The sequence below is a fragment of the Petromyzon marinus genome, chromosome 21 (assembly GCF_048934315.1).
Source record: "Petromyzon marinus isolate PM22_M1 ecotype Great Lakes invasive population chromosome 21, UKy_Petmar_22M1.pri1.0, whole genome shotgun sequence".
In the NCBI taxonomy this organism is placed as follows: Eukaryota; Metazoa; Chordata; class Hyperoartia; order Petromyzontiformes; family Petromyzontidae; genus Petromyzon; species Petromyzon marinus.
This window is the reverse complement of record NC_133687.1, coordinates 1015760-1034268: the sequence shown is the minus strand read 5'-3', so window position 1 is coordinate 1034268 and position 18509 is coordinate 1015760. Positions and strand designations below refer to the sequence as shown.

Below are 18509 nucleotides of genomic sequence, written 5' to 3'. Positions count from 1 at the left end.
GGGATACGTTACAAACGGAGGAGACACGGGGAGTGAAAGACAGAGTGAGAGACACGGGGGGAGAGAGACACGGGGAGTGAGAGACACGGGGAGAGAGAGACACGGGGAGTGAGAGACACGGGGAGAGAGACACGGGGAGAGAGACACGGGGGGAGAGAGACACGGGGAGAGAGAGACACGGGGAGAGACACGGGGAGAGAGACACGGGGAGAGAGAGACACGGGGAGAGAGAGACACGGGGAGTGAGAGACACGGGGAGAGAGACGCGGGGAGAGAGAGACACGGGGGGAGAGAGACACGGGGAGTGAGAGACACGGGGAGAGAGAGACACGGGGGAGTGAGAGACACGGGGAGAGAGAGACACGGGGAGAGAGAGACACGGGGAGAGAGAGACACGGGGAGAGGAGACACGGGGAGAGAGAGACACGGGGAGTGAGAGACACGGGGGGAGAGAGACACGGGGGGAGAGAGACACGGGGGGTGAGAGACACGGGGAGTGAGAGACACGGGGGGAGAGAGACACGGGGAGTGAGAGACACGGGGAGAGAGAGACACGGGGAGTGAAAATACGTGGGGAGAGGAGACATAGAGGCGGGCACGGAGAGACACAGACACGGAGAGACACAGAGAGAGACAGGAGACGTGGGGTAGCGTGGAGCAGCTATGAGTCGCAGTGTTGACAGGAAGACCGGCAACGAGCAGCAGTAGACATCAGCAGAGACGTCCAGGCAGCACTGACTCGGTAGCACACAACAGCGGCACCGCAGAGAGCAATACCAGCAGTGACAGCAATACCAGCAGTGACAGCAGTGACAGCAATACCAGCAGTAACAGCAGGGCTCGGCAGTGCCGTACAAACAGGAGCAGCAGCAGCAGGGACAGCAGCACAGGTGCCAAAGGCAACCATTGACATCAACTGCTGAGAACAGCAGCGGCAACGGGTGGATTCAACAGCAGCAGCGAGCAGTAAATAGGAGGCGCGTTGATAGTAACATCAAACGTAGCAGCAGGGAATAGAGCATCGACAGCATTCGTAGTAGTATCTGCAGCAGCAGCAGCATCATCATAAATAGAGATCGGCAAATAGGAACCACAGCACCGGCATCAGCGACGGGCGCCATGGTGACTCGAGTCATCTCCCGTCTGGTCGTGTGAGTCTCCTGCCGCTCTCCGTCGCCTGTCTATCCTCTTGCGTGTCGCTGTGTGTCCTGTGTCTCTTGCGTGTCGCTGTGTGTCCTGTGTCTCGTGTGTGTCGCTGTGTCTCCTGTGTGTCTTGTGTGTCGCTGTGTATCCCGTGTCTCTTGTGTATCCTGTGTCTCTTGTGTGTCGCTGTATCTCTTGTGTACCCTGTGTCTCCTGTGTGTCGCTGTGTATCCTGTGTCTCTTGTGTGTCGATGTGTCTCTTGTGTACCCTGTGTCTCCTGTGTGTCTTGTGTGTCGCTGTGTATCCTGTGTCTCTTGTGTGTCGATGTGTCTCTTGTGTCTCCCGTGTCTCTTGTGTGTCGCCGTGTCTCTTGCGTATCCTGTGTCTCTTGTGTATCCTGTGTCTCTTGTGTGTCGCTGTGTCTCTTGTGTATCGCTGTGTCGCTTGTGTGTCTCTGTGTATCCCGTGTCTCTTGTGTATCGCCGTGTCTCTTGTGTGTCGCTGTCTCTTGTGTATCCTGTGTCTCTTGTGTGTATCCTGTGTATCCCGTGTCTCTTGTGTGTCGCTGTGTATCCCGTGTCTCTTGTGTGTCGCTGTGTATCCTGTGTCTCCTGTGTGTATCCTGTGTTTCTGTGTATCGCCGTGTCTCTTGTGTGTGTCTTGTGTATCCAGTGTCTCGTGTGTCTCCTGTGTCTCTTGTGTATCCTGTGTCTCTTGTGTGTCGCCGTGTCTCTTGTGTATCCTGTGTATCTTGTGTGTCGCTGTGTCTCTTGTGTGTCGCCGTGTCTCTTGTGTATCCAGTGTCTCTTGTGTGTCGCCGTGTCTCCGGGGTGTATCCTGTGTCTCTTGTGTGTCGCTGTGTCTCTTGTGTGTCGCCGAGTCTCTTGTGTGTCGCTGTGTCTATCTGGTTATGCTGCTGCTGTCTTCACACGGATTCCTCGCCGGTCACGACCAACATCGGTGATAGCGGTTAATGATCTGAACCAGGTTCATCGGCCTGCCCTAGGTCGACTCAGCCCCAAGCGAGTACCTGGTGCGGTGTGTAAAACATCAGCGCTGGGGAGACAAAGGCGGCCGGGCGTGGTGCTGGCCACACCACCCCCTCGTGATGCCGTGCCGGCCTTCATAGGTGCTCGCTAACAGCACTTGCCCCATCAGCCTATTAAGACTACACGGGGGGGGGGTCTTTGTCCTTCAATTGGTTTCTGTACAAACACAGCCACTGTCGTCATCATCCGCGATAAATCCACTGCTGGATGAAGGCTTCCCAAGCCGTGGTGGCTATGAGGTTAGTTTGAACATACATACATACAGCCTGAACATACATACAAGCTGGTCATTGCGGTGATGTGGTGAGTGGCTGATGGGTGTTTGGGAGGCCCAGGACCGGTCGGTTATCTCTCGCCACTGATGTTGGCTGGTGGCTACGGTTCGTAGCGCTAATCACTGCGCCACTGCTCTCCCCACCCAGCGACCGTTCAATGTAGCGGTGATAGCGGGAGCGGTGGCGCTGTGGTTAGCTCACTGTCACCTGAGATTGCCGGGCACGGCACGAGTGACGCAGCCTGGAACCGGTCCGGTGTTTTCGGCTCTTCACCAATCCCGGCACTGGCCAGCGATGGTGAAGTATGGTCACACAACCATCGCCTCCCATTAGCGCGGTTGGCTACGTACGGCGCGAAAGAAGTTGAACATACAGCACACACACAACCCCCTTTACCGACACGGGCTGGGGAGGCCTTCATCAAGCAGTGGATTGAGAATAGCTGTATTTGTAATGTGTGCAGGGGAATACTATTAATATACAGCGCTATACATTACGCATACATTCACATACAGGTAGAAATGTCTCTGTGATCCATGGGTCTATGGGTCTCTGATCTACTTGATCTATGGATCGCTATGTCCTGTCTAGGTCTCTGTGGCCTATATATATTTGCGATCTATGGGTCTATGTTGTCTATGGGTCTCTGACCTCTTTGATCTAAGGGACTATGTGCTCTATGGATCTCTGATCTTTGTGTTCCCTGTGTGATCCATAGGTCCCTGGGTTCTATTGGTCTAAGTCGATGGGGTTCTTGTCTTTGGGTTATTTGTAAAGCTGTGGTGTTTCTATGTAAATATGTGTATCTTGGTCTCTGGTAAGTCTCTGGTTAAACGGGGTGGGAGCACCAACTCTTTACTTACTCTTGAGAAGCCGGTTTAACCACTGGCGGCTGGAACCCGGATCCGAACCCAGGCGCTCGGCTCGATGTCCCTGTGGCACTCGGCCGGCCCTTGAGAATGTTGAGTGTTGGAACAAGGGCAGCTGAACGGAAAAACTGTGAGACTGGGTCGTCAGCCGGAACCCTGCTCGTGTGTACCTCGTGTGCATGCGGAAGACGGATGAAGTCAATTAGTTGTGTCCTTGTGTATAATTATATAGTCGTGAGTTGTATGAGTTACATTCGACTGTGTGTGTCTGTGAGTATGCGTAGTGGGGAGCGGTAGTGTAGCTGCGCCACGATTCCCACTCACGGCCACCAACGCTAGTGACGATTATCTGAACCGGTCCTGGACCTTCCCTGGGTCGACTCTGCCTTAAATGAGTACCTGGTGCAGTGTGTAAAAAAATTACAACGATGGAGACAAAGGCGGCCGGGCGTGGTGCTGGCCACCCACCCCCTCGTGTGCCTTGCCGGCCATCATAGGTGCTTACTAACAGTACTTGCCCCAACAGCCTGTTCAGGCTATATGGGGAATCTGTCTTTGTAGTGGAACACAGTCCTTATGCCGATACTTCCTCCTGTATATGGGAATTTGGGGCTGTACGGTAAAGAGATGTGGCACCACAGTGGGGAAATGCAGGGATGAGACTCCCGACTCACGGGACTGAATCTGAACGCCGACAGCGCCACTGAGTGGACATAGCCCCTCCCCTACAGCAGCTCATGGCTGTGACGTGGAGTGTGGTCATCGGACAGCCACGAGGCTGTCAGTTAAGGGAGTTGAAGGAGTTGAAGGGCAGTTAAGGGAGTTGAAGGGCAGTTAAGGCAGCTGAGTGAATTGAAGGGCAGATAAAAAGGGGTGGAAGGGCAGTTACGAGGCAGTTAATCCTGGAGAAGAGGAGAGAGCGGCTGGGTTGTGAGGTCTCCGCGTCAAGTCGTACAATAATAAAAGTGTCTCAGTGACAGTAGACACGCTACCGATTGTTCCAAGTGTGGGACAGTTATATTTGATGAATACTTCTAACAATTTTGATAAAATGTCTACTCTTGTTGGAGTCTTCTCTTACTGTTTATATACAATATAGTAAAACTTAGGCGACGTTACATATGTATGAGTTAACCTCGCGGTTAGCGTGCTGCGATATGAACCCGGTGACCCGAGTCCGATTCTTGCTCACAGCTAACACCAATGACGATTATCTGAACCATTCCTAAGCCTCCCCTATGTCGGCTCAGCCTCAAATGAGTACCTGGTGCAGTGTGTAAAGACATTGCCACTAGGGAGACACAGGTGGCTGGGCGTGGTGCTTGCCAGCCACCCCCTCGTGTGCCATACCGGCCTTCATAGGTGCTGCTTGCTAACAACACTTGCTCCTACGTTCTGTTAAAGGCTATATGCGGGATCTGTGTGTGTGTGTGTTATGTAGGCTGGTGTTTGGCACGCTTTATCCCGCGTATGCCTCATACAAGGCCGTGAAGACGAAGAACGTCCGTGAGTATGTGAGTACCTCCCCGTGTTGTACCATCACCACCACCATCACCACCACCATCACAACCACCATCATCACTAGTCACCACCATCATGATCACGACCACCATCACCACCACATGAACCACGACCACCATCATCACCATCTTCCCCATCACCATCTTCCCCATCACCATCTTCACCATCATCACCATCTTCCCCATCTCCACCATCACCATTTTTCCCATCGCCATCATCACAATCTTCCCTGTCACCACCGTCACCAATTGGGTGAACATTGTCCCCACCTCCATCGTGGTTATCATCACTTCCGTCTGCTTCATAATATGACTTCTGAACTGTTTTCCCATGTCTCCATGTAATGTGTCTATGTGCTCCATGCCCTGTGTCTTTCTGTCTCTGTCCCGCATCTCCACATCTCTCTGTGGCTATGTATCCTGGCCCCATGTCCCATGTCTACATGTCTTGTGCGCCATGTCTTATTCCATGTGTCATGTTCAACATTCCCATATCTTCGTGTTCCCATCATGTCACCATGCCTCTGTGTTGTCCCCGTGCCCCCCACGTCCCCGTGTCCCCGTGTCCCCGTGTCCCTGTGTGCAGGTAAAGTGGATGATGTACTGGATCGTGTTTGCGTTATTCCTCGCCGTGGAGACGTTCACAGACATCCTCGTCTCATGGTAAAAAACTCCACCACCTCACGCGGCCACAGCCGGTTCTCCTATTACATGGTTCTCATTGACGTCCGAGTCTCATGGGAAACAATGCCACTGCCTGGCCTGGCCATGGCCGGGAGAGCCAAGTTATTTTTCAAAAGCATTCGCAGTAATCTTAAGTTACAGAAACATCACATAGGATTACGGGTGGTAATTGCACGAGTGCGTAAACGGATGAAGGCACGTGTCAAGATTCTGGGACCTTGCGTAGGCACAGGCCAGAGCTCCCTGGCTACGTGTGCCATGTCTCCCAACCCATGCCTGGTTTAGGCGGTGGTGGCGTGTGTACAGTGGTGATGTGGTGGAGTGTGTGTTGTGTGGTGGGCAGGCTGCCGTTTTACCACGAGTGTAAGATCGGCATGGTGGTGTGGCTGCTGTCGCCGTACACGCGTGGCTCCTCGCTCCTCTACCGCAAGTTTGTCCACCCGGCGCTCGCCTCTCGAGAGAAGGTGTCCGCATCACCGTGCCACACCTCACTGCGGCATACAGCAGTGTACAACCTGACCATACCACACCGCAGCGTACAACCCGACCCTACTACACTGCAGCGTACAACCCGACTGTACCACACCCCAGCACTGTGACACATATGTAGTGACACCTGACACCATAGTTTTCAATAATAGGAGTCTTTATTCCTTCCAGCATGTGACACACGGGTCTTCAAGGATTCCCTTCACTCCAAGCCTCTCGAGCTCTCGCGTTTCCTCCCCCTTTTTATCCCTGAAGCCCCTTTCTCGAAGGTTCCTTGACCTACTTTCCCTCCAGCCAATCACCTTCCATTTTCTCTAACGGATCCCATCTTACCTCCCTGTCAATCGACCTCCGTTTCCCGCTCTTTCCATTTATATTTCTCCTCCAATTCCTTCAATTTCCCTGCCTCTAACCAATCCCATTTCAAGCTTGCTAAGTACCATACTGAGGACTTGTTTTTACTTCCTGGTTATCCATGTCATGCAGTGTCCAGCACATCAGGTAAGTATCGTTGGGAGTGACACAATCTCTACACATACAAAACAACATACTGCGCTGCTATACCACCACACCACATACACAACACCAGACACCAAAGATTCCCACGCTACATCACCATACTACACCGCACCACACCTTACAACCCTACCGTACCACGCCACCTGACAACCACACTGCGTCGCCACCTTACCACCGCACCATATTACATCAGTCAACTCAAGAGACGGGAGGCTGTTTCTCAGGGAATGCAACAGTTTAGCGACATTTTTGCTACGTAAATGTACAAACGGGAAAGAGAGAGGGTGAGCGAGAGCTCTCACAAAGCACGTGAATGAGCGTGGCGTTCAAGGGCACAGCATTACCGAATTCTACAAACCACATAAGCACCCACTGCAAATAGCTTCATAATTGCTCCTGCACGTGGGCATGTCAATTGCATACTACAATGGTCTTTCACTGCCTGGTCTAAATAAATGATCTGTTGACTCTGCTGCATGGGCATTGGTGCACAAAGCACAAATAAACTCAACACGTTTCTTGTCAATAACACTGGCGAGATATTAACTACCTCGCTAGGTATACAGGGGGTTGTGGGTTATCCTAACCCAGACGCCTGTATAATTGGAGTTTGTATGTCTCTCCCCGTGGTCTTGTGGATATTTCTCCGGGTTCTCTGGTTTTTCTTTCGAAGAAACGTACTCTTAGAGCATTTGGCTGCAATAAATGTCCACATGATGAGCCACTTCGTTGAACTATCATTTGTGGCCAGGTTGCTTAAAAAAATTACATAGTTCAGTGGGCCTTACCTGGTAAGTGTTTCTTCACTTGGTCTATTGAGTGTGAACGATGAGGCTGGTGGCTGGTGAAGGTGAGCGGTGGGGGATGTCTGCTGATATTCAGGGGAGTAGTGTCTTGTGAGTGTCAGAATAGTGTCCTGGTGAGTTTCTACCGAGTGGTAAGGTATTAGGTGTGTCTGGTGAGGTTCAGGTGGGTGTCTGGTGATTATCTGGTGAAAGTGCAAGGTGGTAAGTAGTGACAGGTGCCTGGTAAGTGTTAAGAGTTGCCAACAGAGAAGGTGTGGAGCCAATGGTGGAGCAGTCGGTAAGAAATTAATATTTGAGAGTAGATGGGGAAGATGACCCCATCTGTTGGACGGGCTGCCCTCTAGCGAATCATATCGGTTGTGAAAGCCCACGTATAAAATTAGTTTTTGGTGTATTTGTAACGCAAGTTTTTTTTTACATTTCAGTATCCTTCCTCTGAAATCTGGCCAACTTGAGCCTGGCTTTGTGAGGTTTCTACTGCTTCTGGCACTGATCGTATACCCCTATCCAGTGGATGTCCCTTGTGCTGGCGTTCCCAGGATATCGCGACCCCACACAGCAGCAGCTCCCCGCCTGCATGTTTATAATCCCTCTTCCGTACGCCTCTCCCTACACCCCATCCCGCCGTACTCTCAGGGGATGCGTGGGTACCCAGCTCCCCACCCCCACATGCCCAGTGCACAATGCCACACGCTGCCCCCCAAGCTGTGTTTATAATCTCACCTCCGGTTACCACCCCCGCGCCTCTGTCCCCCACCCCGTGCTCCCAGGAGATAGACGGCTACATCCAGCAGGCGAAGGAGCGCGGCTACGAGACTGTGAAGTATTTTGGGCGGCGTGGACTCAACCTCGCCGCTACCGCTGCAGCCACCGCCGCTGCCAAGGTGCGGCGAGACGCGGGGAGAGATGGGGAAACGTAGGGAGAGATGGGGAGACATTGGGAGAGATAGAGAGAGATGGAGAGATGCGGGAAGAGATGGGGAGATGCGAGGAGAGATGGGGAGACACGGGAAGAGATGAGACTATAGAGATGCATGGAGGCATGGGGAGACGTATGGAGTGATGGAGAGATACGTAGAGACACAGAGATTTGGGGAGAGATGGGGAGACAGAGAGACATGGGGAGGTGCAGGAAGTCACTGGGAGGCGTGGGGGCATTGGAGAGACACGAGAAGACACGGGACATGGGGGGAAACAATGAGACGTGCACCACAGAATACACCGTTAGACATGGGGAGGCATTGTATGTGTGTGTGTGTACTTGTGTCTGTGTCTGGCAAAACAACCCCATACCTCCTCGGTGGTGCCGGACGGTATCACTGTGGTGAGCAGCACCATGACGGGGAGGACCAATTTCAATTGGCCATTCCACTCATGGCGTTTGTAGCCACTGGTGCGAGGGGCTGGTAACCCCTCCACCTTCAACTCAAGTACCACTAAACCACTTGGAAAAAATCTAACTAAGCTTGTGCCCGAGGCCCCAGGGGGACCGGTGTCTATGACGTCTCCTGGCCAAACCCCTTTTGGCAGAGCCAGGAGACTGAATCCTTACCCTCGGAGAACTTCTAGAAACAACAAAAAAGCCATTGCGGGTGGCCACGTGGAATGTTCGAACGCTCACTGCGGAGGAGAGGCTGCCACTCCTGTCGGGAGCTGGACCAGTACAGTCTGGATCTCTGCGGCATTCAGGAGGTCCGGTGGACTGGCTCTGGCTCCACCCACCATAAGTGGTGCACAGTCCTCTACTGAGGGCAGGAGACTGCCAAACAGGGAGTGGCTCTTCTAAATAAAATAATGAAGGGGGCGTGGGAGTGTGGTGGTGAGGTGTGGGAAGCTGTAAGCCCCAGGCCACTGTGGGCTCACCTTCCCATCAACCAGAGACAAGGAGTGGTAGTGTTGGTTACTTATGCCCCCAACAAAGATGAACATCGATGGAGGGATGCAGGCAAGGCCGATGAGAAAGATGCCTTCTATGACCTGTCACAGGTGCTAGGTAAAGTGGCCCCTTGGGATAGTCATCCTGTTGCATGACTTTAATGCCCAAGTGGGCCATGATGCTGGCACCTGGGCTGGAGTGATAGGAAGGCATGGACCAGATCAGCTCAATCACAATGGTAGGAGGCTGCTGGACTTCTTTGCAGCCCATGGGCTTGTAATTACCAACACGCTGTTCCGGCATCGGCGCATCCACACAACCTCATGGATGCACGCCGGGTCAAAGCAAGAACATCTGCTGGACTATATAATGACACTGCCTACGGTCCATCCTGGGTTAAACCAGGCTGGATTGTGTGAGCTCTCAAATCCTTAAAAATCTGGATAAAGTCCCATCGGTGAGCTCTTCCAGCAGGCAAGGCTGCATTGGCTAGGTCATGTAGCCCACATGCCTAGCCACCGCATGCCTAAACAGCTTTTGTTTGGCCAGATAGAGGGGGCTAAATGGGCACGGCAAGGGCTACAGAAGAGATGGAGTGATGTGGTACAAGAGGATGTGGAGCTGAGTGGACTTGCTGATGACTGATACCATCAGTGTCAATATTCTGCCTCCGTGGAGGAGGCTCGTGAAGGATGGTACTGGGCAGTTAGAGGCAGTCGCCCTCCAGCAACAACGGAGGGCAGAGCAGCGATGCTCGCAACAACGAGCAGAGCGCCGTTGGCTAAAGCACAGCAAGTTGGCACAGTCGGGGGCACAGGTGGTGCATCAGCCAGTCATCTTAGTCAACCCATGGCACCTTGGTCTGTCTCGTGACCTGCCAGTGGGCGTTCAATATTTCAAGTGGACTTAACGTGCACATAGCCTGGCACAATCGTCGTGGTGACGTAACCACCACTTAGTGACGAATGGTGGTTCTTGTTATTGTGTTTCAGTTGATCTACTTTGGTATAGCCCTGTGCGTGTGTGTGTGGGGAATGGTAATGTCGCGGTTAGCACGCTGCGCTATGAACCCGGCGACCCGAGTTCGATTCCCGCTCATGGCCAACACCAGTGATGATTATCTGAACTGGCCCTTAGGTCGACTCAGTCTCAAATTAGTTTCTGGTATGGTATGTAAACATCGCCACGGGCAAGAGAAAGGCAGCCGGGCGTGGTGCTGGCCACGCACCCCCTCGTGTGCCATCCCAGCCTTCACAAGTTGTCGCTAACAACACTTGCCCCAACAGTCTGCTAAGGCTATATGGGGATCTTTGTCTTGTGTGTGTGTGCAGGGTCAGGGAGCCCTCTCTGATCGCCTGCGCAGCTTCAGCATGCAGGACATCGCACTGGGAGGGGTGGGGGATGGTGTCACGTGGGGGCCTGGTATGCACACACACTCTCCCCTACCCATGCACGTACACAACATACATACATACACGTACACATGTATGTATACAACATATACACATGTACACAACATACACATATACAACAACACAGAGACCAGGATCCCCCCTATAGCTTTTAACAAGCTGTTAGGGGGCAAGTGCTGTTAGTGAGCACCTCTGCAGGCTGGCATGCCACACAAGGGGGTAGTGTGACCAGCACTACCCCCGGAAGCATTTGTATCCCCAGTGCAACCACCATACTAGGTACTGATTCAAAGCCAATTTTACCAAGGGGAGTCGTTTAACTCTCAGCATGTGCGTCTCGTGACCGTATGTCAGTGAGCCTCCAACACTTCATGCGGCCTCAAAGTGTACCTAGCCTGGCACACGCACTGTGGTGACATCACTGCCAATAAGTGGCGAATGGTGGCTGTTGTTGTGTGTTTACGTGTGTGCGTGTGTATGTGTGCATTTGTCTCAGACCCACATTGTGGGGAGCGGTAGTGCCGCGGTTTGCGTGCTGCACTACGAACCCCACGACCTAAGTTCGATTTCCGCTCACGGCCAACACCAGTAACGATTATTATCTGAATCGGTCCTGGGCCTCCCCTAGGTCAACTCGGCCTCAAATTAGTACCTGGTACGATGTGTAAACATCACCACTAGGGAGACAAAGGCGGCCATGCGTAGTGCTGGCCACCCGCCCCCTCGTGCCCCATGCCGACCTTCCTAGGTACTACTCGCTAACAGCACTTGACGGGGGTTTTTTTGTGCATTTGTCTCAGCCCCGCATCCCGAGTTGGAGCCCTTTGACCCCAAGACGATGGACCAATCAGACGAAGAGGCTCCCCCTCCCCCCAAACCTAAGACTGCCCCGGCTTCCAAGGTAGCACGGCCTCCATCAGGGAAACCAGCCCGGAGTGAGGTGATGATGACATCACCATAATCACCATCAACATCAAAATCACCACCACCTCAGACTATCGTCAACACCACCACTACGTGCCATCATGGCCCCTGCTTTATCATCTCTGTCTCTGCCCCACCCCCCACCCCTCTCTGCTCCCCGAATCACCACACAGACCCAGGCTAAGAGAGGCAAGGCGCCAATCCGGAAGAAGGTCACCATTCAGCTTGCTAACCAGGACGCAGCATGATGGTGCCATCACCGCCACCACCGTCACCAACACCGGGACATACGTGGACACGCGTGGACACGCGTGGACACACGAGGACACGTGGAGATGTGAACACAAGGGATACACGGGGATACGCAGGGACACGCAGGGACACGCAGGGACACGCAGGGACACACCGGAACCCACATGGACACACGAGGACAAACGTTGACATGCGGACACACAAGGAGACGTAAACATGAAGGGATACACTGGGATATATGGGAACACACGGCAACACATGGGGATACACAGGGCCACACCGGGACACGCGTGGGCACACTGGGACACGTTTGGACACACGAGGACATATAATGACACGCGGGCACACATGGAGAATTTAACGCAAAGGGATACGCGGGTACACATGGTGACACAGGTTTGGCACCGGTTCCGAGTTTGCCCGCTGTTGCGTGCTAACTCGCTTACAGATGGGTGGTTTATAAATAAGATGTAACCCTTCCGTCCTAGTTTCACAGTCCTCCCGTCATTGCGTAGTGGTTTACATGATCTACTTGGTTCACTGGACGTCTTAACGATGATCTTACTGAGTGCACTTGCGTCGTTAGGTTATTAATTTAATGACATGATTATTTTACTCTGCACTTTGCCTGACTGAGCGTGTGTGACGGTGCGCGGTGCTGGTGGGGGGCGGGGGATGCGCGGTGAGCTTCCCAATAGCTTGGCGCCAGTTGAAAATAAGGACTTGACGCAGTTAATACACAGACCACATTTTTCAAGTTCACATCACGATAGATTTTGGTTAGGCGCTTGGTTTATGGTCAGGGTTAGTCGTGGGTTTAAAATCAGGGTTAGGGTCGGGGCTCGAGTCTGGGTTAAGAATCGACGTTTATTATGAGGTTAGGTTTAGGGTCACGACTGGTCAGAGTTTGGGTCAAAGCTTATAATCAGGGCTAGCTAGGATCAGGGTTTAGGCTAGGGGAGTATTTTATGAGGGTCATGGCTTACAGGCTGAAATAAACATCGGGGCTTGTAGCCATCGGTGCGTCATGGTTTGTGAGCAGTGATTCGCATCGGCGTTTATAAACTATTGTTTCAGGTATGAGTGGCTTTTTAACTGAACGCCGGGTCACCGCGATAGCTCCAAGCTATGGGGACCATAAAGACGCCCGGGACCTAACCACTACCCCCCCACCCCCTCCATGGGGGTCCAGTAGCTTCAGGGCTTTTACCAGGATCCCCAAAAGGGGGGCTCTGACCCCTGCTGTGAGGGAAAGGAAAGCGAGGATGACAAGTGATGTGTGCTACCATTTTGTGCTTGCGTTTTACTAGCATAACCGCTGCCACTGTTGTTTTTTTGTATTGTGGTCGTGTGTAGTCGGTATCCCCCTTACCCGCTCTTTCACATTGGGTAGTGGCTCTGCTCATCTCAATTATTGGAGGCAATTTTCACATTCCCGTGGCAGGGACCAGTTCGTTTAAAAAAAAGTATGTTTTTTCCTCCCCTTCCACATTTGTCCCGAGAGTGCTCTCAGTGTTGGCGTCGTGAAACGAAGACTCACTTGGGGACTCTCGACAGAACGGTGTGACCCTTCGTGTTAGAGAGTGGCCAGTGGAGATCAGATGTTACCACGCTACGGTCCCTGCAAATCAGCTGTGGTCCACGCATTATGGGGAAGCACTTATGTTTGTCGCACGATTTTAAAACCGATATTTTCAGGGCTGGGTTTTAGACAGGATGAAGGTGCAAAACTGAGTTTAATTGATATTTTTTTAAGTACACACTGGTGACCTGACTGAGCAAAATCAACTCGCTGCATGTGATGAACCAATTTAATGACAACTTGATTAATCGGGTTCCTGTGGTTTAATTTACAACCCGATTTAATCACAAATTTATGGTTCTGGGTCCCTAAAAATTATATAACATCGGTTCAACTTAATCTGGCCCTGACGAACCATTAATCTGGTGATGAGCTTGCCGCCCTGTGGACTGAGCCACCCCTTTGCTGCTAGTGTTTTCCTCGTCTTCGTCGTGCCGTGTTAGTGGAAGTGCTACGGAGGGAGGTGGTCTCGCCTCCTACCTGCGTGTCCGTGCACTTTTTTTACAGGAAAAGCCAGAAATTGCCAAAATAAAAGAACTTCATATCGCGCAGCTTTGTGTATCACTGTGCTGTAATATAATACTCCGCCATCATCATAATAATTTGTGTTGATAGAACGACCTCCTTAAGACCCTCGTGTCTTAGAGCCATATCCTTCCCCCCGCAACCTCTGATTAGCACGGTTGGCTGTGTACAGTGGCGAAATAAGTTCAACGTGCATACATACAGAGCACTTTACATATGATAGTCGACCTGTATCACATCTCAAACGCATTTTGAAAAGGCCCACCCAAGTGGCAATTGTCCCTGTGTAGCACAAGATAACTCGGCAGCCAGGGTCCGTTAGTCTGCCAGTAGGGGGTGACGATTGATATGTATATTTCCAATTCGTCAGTAATTTGTGGGTAATATTTCGAATGCGGATCATGGCGTCGGTACACAATGGTCCGTCACGCACCTTGGGAGCGAATGCGAGCAGGGTAAGATGGGGTGGTCAGGATGTGGGACTCAAAACTTTGCCTCGCTCTACCTCGGCGATATTCACGCCTCGTCGTTGGCAATAACAGTGGTCCCTCGGTTTACGATGCCATCATTAACGATATTTCGATTAATGATCCACCTCTTATAGGATCCCATTGTTTATATTCATGATACATTTTCTATTAACGATGTTTTACAATGTGGTCTCCAATTTTGGGCAATTGGAGCGCTCCTAAGTGGACTTAGCAGACCTCAATCAGCGACGCCCTTTTATGAGCGTTTTGAGAGCAACTAGCTGCTAGCTTTTCAATGTTTCATGTGCGTTGCTTATGAAAACAGCTTTCGTGAATACGATGTGTTTTATACTAAATATAAAATATGAAGACAAGAAAGTGAGGAAAATAATTATTAGTGTGCAAATTAAGCAGGAAAATTTCTCCCACCCCAACTTCTCAATCAATCCTTTTAGCCATCCATCCTCTTAGCCTAAAGTAAGAATTTTTATTTAATGCCTTTTATGTATTTTTTATGCTATATCATGCATCCACATGTATATTAATGGTTTAATATGTTCTTATGAACTGGAGCACGTACACCAAGCCCTCAAGAAGAATGGATATTCAGACTACACAATCCATAAGCTATCACCCCAACCGTTGGAAAAGAACCATCTGAAAATCCAATCAAAATCATCACCTTGCGTTACATAGCAGGGGTCACCAAAAATATTTCCAAAATCATGAGCAAACAAGATCCAGGTATGATTCAACACTGTACATAAAATTCGCGATTTGATCCCATCTGTGAAGGATGTGATCCCTGACATGCAATACCCCGGTGTCTACAAACTAAGCTGTCTGCAGCAGCAGTTACATTGTGGAAACTAAGAGACATGTCTCGGACAGAGTTCATGAACATAAGGCAGATCTAAAACACGGTAGGACCAATACCTCAGCCATGGCTGATCATTATTTTAATGCTGTGGGCACACACGAAATTGATTTTGCCAAGACGAAGGTACTCTGCAAACCCACTGGCTATCAGCAAAGATTCGTCCATCAAGCCATCCAGATATATAAACAGAAAATTTCAACCGAGAAGATGGGTACAAACTGAGCAATCACTGGAAGGATGTTATTAACCAGTTTAGGTCATAACTGGCTGTGATGTTCCCTTCCTACCTATGTTAGCAATTATTTTCGACCCTGAGCTACATTCACTAAGCCACCATTAGCTGTGTTAGTAAATAGCGGCTTACCATCCATTTCCACCTCCATGTGGCGATGTTCCTTTCGGAGCTCTCTCTAGCTTACATTTACAAGCAAATTTCTCACATTGACATGCTAATCCCTCACATTACAATTGTAGTGGGTCCAAGGTTCATAGAAGAAACTCGTTTATTACAATAACAGTAACGATCCCTAACACAAAGGGGTAGCGGCCCCTCCACCCCATACCTGGGGAGGTATCGCCTCCGGGCTCACGTGTCCTATCAACTGGGACTACGTACTCTCAGCCCTTTAGCTAAAGGGGTCCTAGGGGAGGCTAGCTGACCCGACCCAGCCAAGGTCCTCGGGTCCCGGCCCTTAGAAGGATGTCGGGTCCGGGGGTTCCCAGAGTCCTAGCATAAGCATTTCTTCAGTCTTCAGCTTGACGATGACTGCCAGACCCGTCCAGGGTACCGGCTTTTATACCCATCTCTCCACCCCTAGCCACGCCTTCCTTCTGGAACTCTCTAGGGGGCTCTGGAATATCACCCCCAGCCCCTCTCTTGGGGTCTGGAGAGCCCTATTGGCCCAACGGCCTGACTCATCTTACCCAGTGTACCACCCCCTATTGACACATGTCTGTTACTAAAGGTAAGGATGAATGGGAAATGTACACTGCCCAACCATGCTACTACACAATGGCCACTCCCACAGCTTCGTTTGTCAAGATTTCTCCTATCTTACATTTACATGCAAATTTCATCTCTAGCCCCGCACACTGACACTTGGGCTACACCCATCTCAAACCTTTATAACTCCCTGCCTTAGCAGCGCTCCCGCCATATATTTTTCCTGCTTCAGCAGTTCTCACCTGAAGACGATTGCTTGTGTTGCGATCGAAACGCTGTGATATTGATTATTTTTAGTCGATTTATTGTATCTACGTGCCTTTACCGAAAGACCCAAAGAATATTAATTCCTGCAGTCACGAAAGCTTTAAGTCAACCTTTAACATATATTTTCTATATTCAATTAACGATTTCAACCGATGGTTATAATATCGTTCACCGAGGAACCACTGTATAGCTCAACTCGGGGGGGGCGGGGCGAGACTAATATATGGCAACCCCAACGGAGTGCTCACCAGCATAATCTATGAACTTGGAGACGCTCGATTTGGCTCGCCTCGGCACACTCACACACACCATCAAACCAGGGTCTCACAACCACACTCCGTCCTCCTGCACGACACGCACATGCGGTGCCTGTGGGGCTCACACTCCACTGGAACCACGTGGTCTTGGGACGCAACACCACGTGTCCTGATGGGATCGCATAAGCCTGTGAATTAAAACTGTTGGGGCCGCAACAACACGGTTTTCCCAACGTGCACCACGATGTTCCCACGACGATGCAACACATTTAACCAAAACAATCCTTACGGTGTTTTCTCACCATGAAGTGAGGAATCCTCTTTGCACAGCATGGTAGCATGGTCACCACGCACAACGCAGCGTGGTTCTAGCCCTTAAGCACCGCAATGCTCTTTACCACGCCTGCAAACTCAGCCCAGAGGCTTCACTTGTTCCAGCCATGTGGTCAAGATGGCTGACAGGAATCACCTGTGGCTTTGCTGTCTACACGTGAGCAAAGTCAACAGGACCTTCCTCCACTCTTGCGCCTCCTAGATCCCCATTCGTACGATGCCTTATTCCCCAGGCGTTTTCCAGCTGCGTATGTTAAGCTACCGCGTGCGCATGTGAGAACGCGAGGACGGCTGTTATTATGGATGCGACGTGACCCACACCATGTTGATAGAACTAAAATCCCACACGACTGCCATGCTGTTCCTGTGAACGTCACTCGTTGATTCCTTCACATGCTGAACACGCAATCTACAAGACTATTTGGGCTCATCCGTGGTGTTAATTCAATTCACTGCATTGCAGGTCAGAACACTTAACTTTTTTATTTGATCAGTTAAGGCCCACTGAGCTACAGTATAATGCTCGTGAATAGAAAATTTCGCTGATAGTATGCCTTTTTAATGATCTTAAATAAATAAGCTATTAAATACATGAAAACTATCAACTAAACATGTATTGTAATAAACAACGTAAAAATGAATATTGAAGTGTTAAATAATAGTTTATAAATGAACTTAATTTAAATTATGATGCGCATCACTTTAAAAAAATTCATTGCTTAATGTCATCACTTTCTCACATCATCACATTAGTCATTTTATCCCATCACTTTCTCTTTTTTTTTACACTTTCTCTCTCTTGATGCAGTCGTGTAGTGCCAAATGTGATTTGCGGATAGCAAGTTCGTGAATAACGAGGGAAAATTGTATCTATTTTCAGAAGCGACCTGGGCACAAATGATCGCTCAACGAAGTGGCTTCTCATCATGTGGACATTTATAGCAGCTACATACTCTAAACGTATATTTCTAAATGTGGAGGGTGAAACCGGAGGACTCCGTAGAAAAAAAATACATGGGGAGAATATGCACACTCCAAATATACAGGCTTGAAGGTCTAAATCGAAACGCACGACCTTCTGTATGCCAGGCGAGGTAGTTAACATCTCGCCACTTTCTGCTTTCTCACTCGCACTGCTCCAGTTTGGAATTCCCTCCCATAGTCTCATTTTTCCCAAGTTGTCATAATCTTTACAACTTTGATAGTGGTGCTGTTTGTTGCTGACCGCTTGACGTGCTGATCCTGTACTCGGCAACTGTTTAAAAAAGAAAGTTTCGCATTGGCGACGCCATCAGGGTCCGATTGTAACTTCGACGCCGACGCCACGTGGCAGCCCGACCGAAGCACGTGACCAAAAAAAATCGTCACCGCGCGACGTGTCGCACGGCCTGAACCTCGTAACGTCGTGCCCTGACGTCATCAGCACGTCAAAC

General features: G+C 50.6%; 1 protein-coding gene across 3 annotated transcripts; it reads left to right on the top strand.

The window, feature by feature from the left end:
- The first annotated feature begins 343 nt into the window (after positions 1-343).
- Positions 344-13952, top strand: LOC116944684 (receptor expression-enhancing protein 1-like). 3 transcript variants are annotated; one of them, XM_032958454.2, is made up of 8 exons: positions 344-1151; positions 4779-4851; positions 5444-5520; positions 5885-6005; positions 8126-8239; positions 10563-10653; positions 11444-11544; positions 11741-13952. In XM_032958454.2, the coding sequence occupies exons 1-8, from the start codon at positions 1120-1122 to the stop codon at positions 11813-11815; spliced, it is 684 nt and encodes a 227-aa protein (XP_032814345.2). In that variant the 5' UTR covers positions 344-1119; the 3' UTR covers positions 11816-13952. The 3 variants fall into 3 exon arrangements, with proteins under 3 accessions (XP_032814345.2, XP_032814343.2, XP_032814344.2); XM_032958452.2 differs by having other exon boundaries at positions 350-1151; positions 11444-11583; XM_032958453.2 differs by lacking the exon at positions 344-1151 and adding an exon at positions 1388-2432 and having other exon boundaries at positions 11444-11583.
- Positions 13953-18509: the final 4557 nt, after the last annotated feature.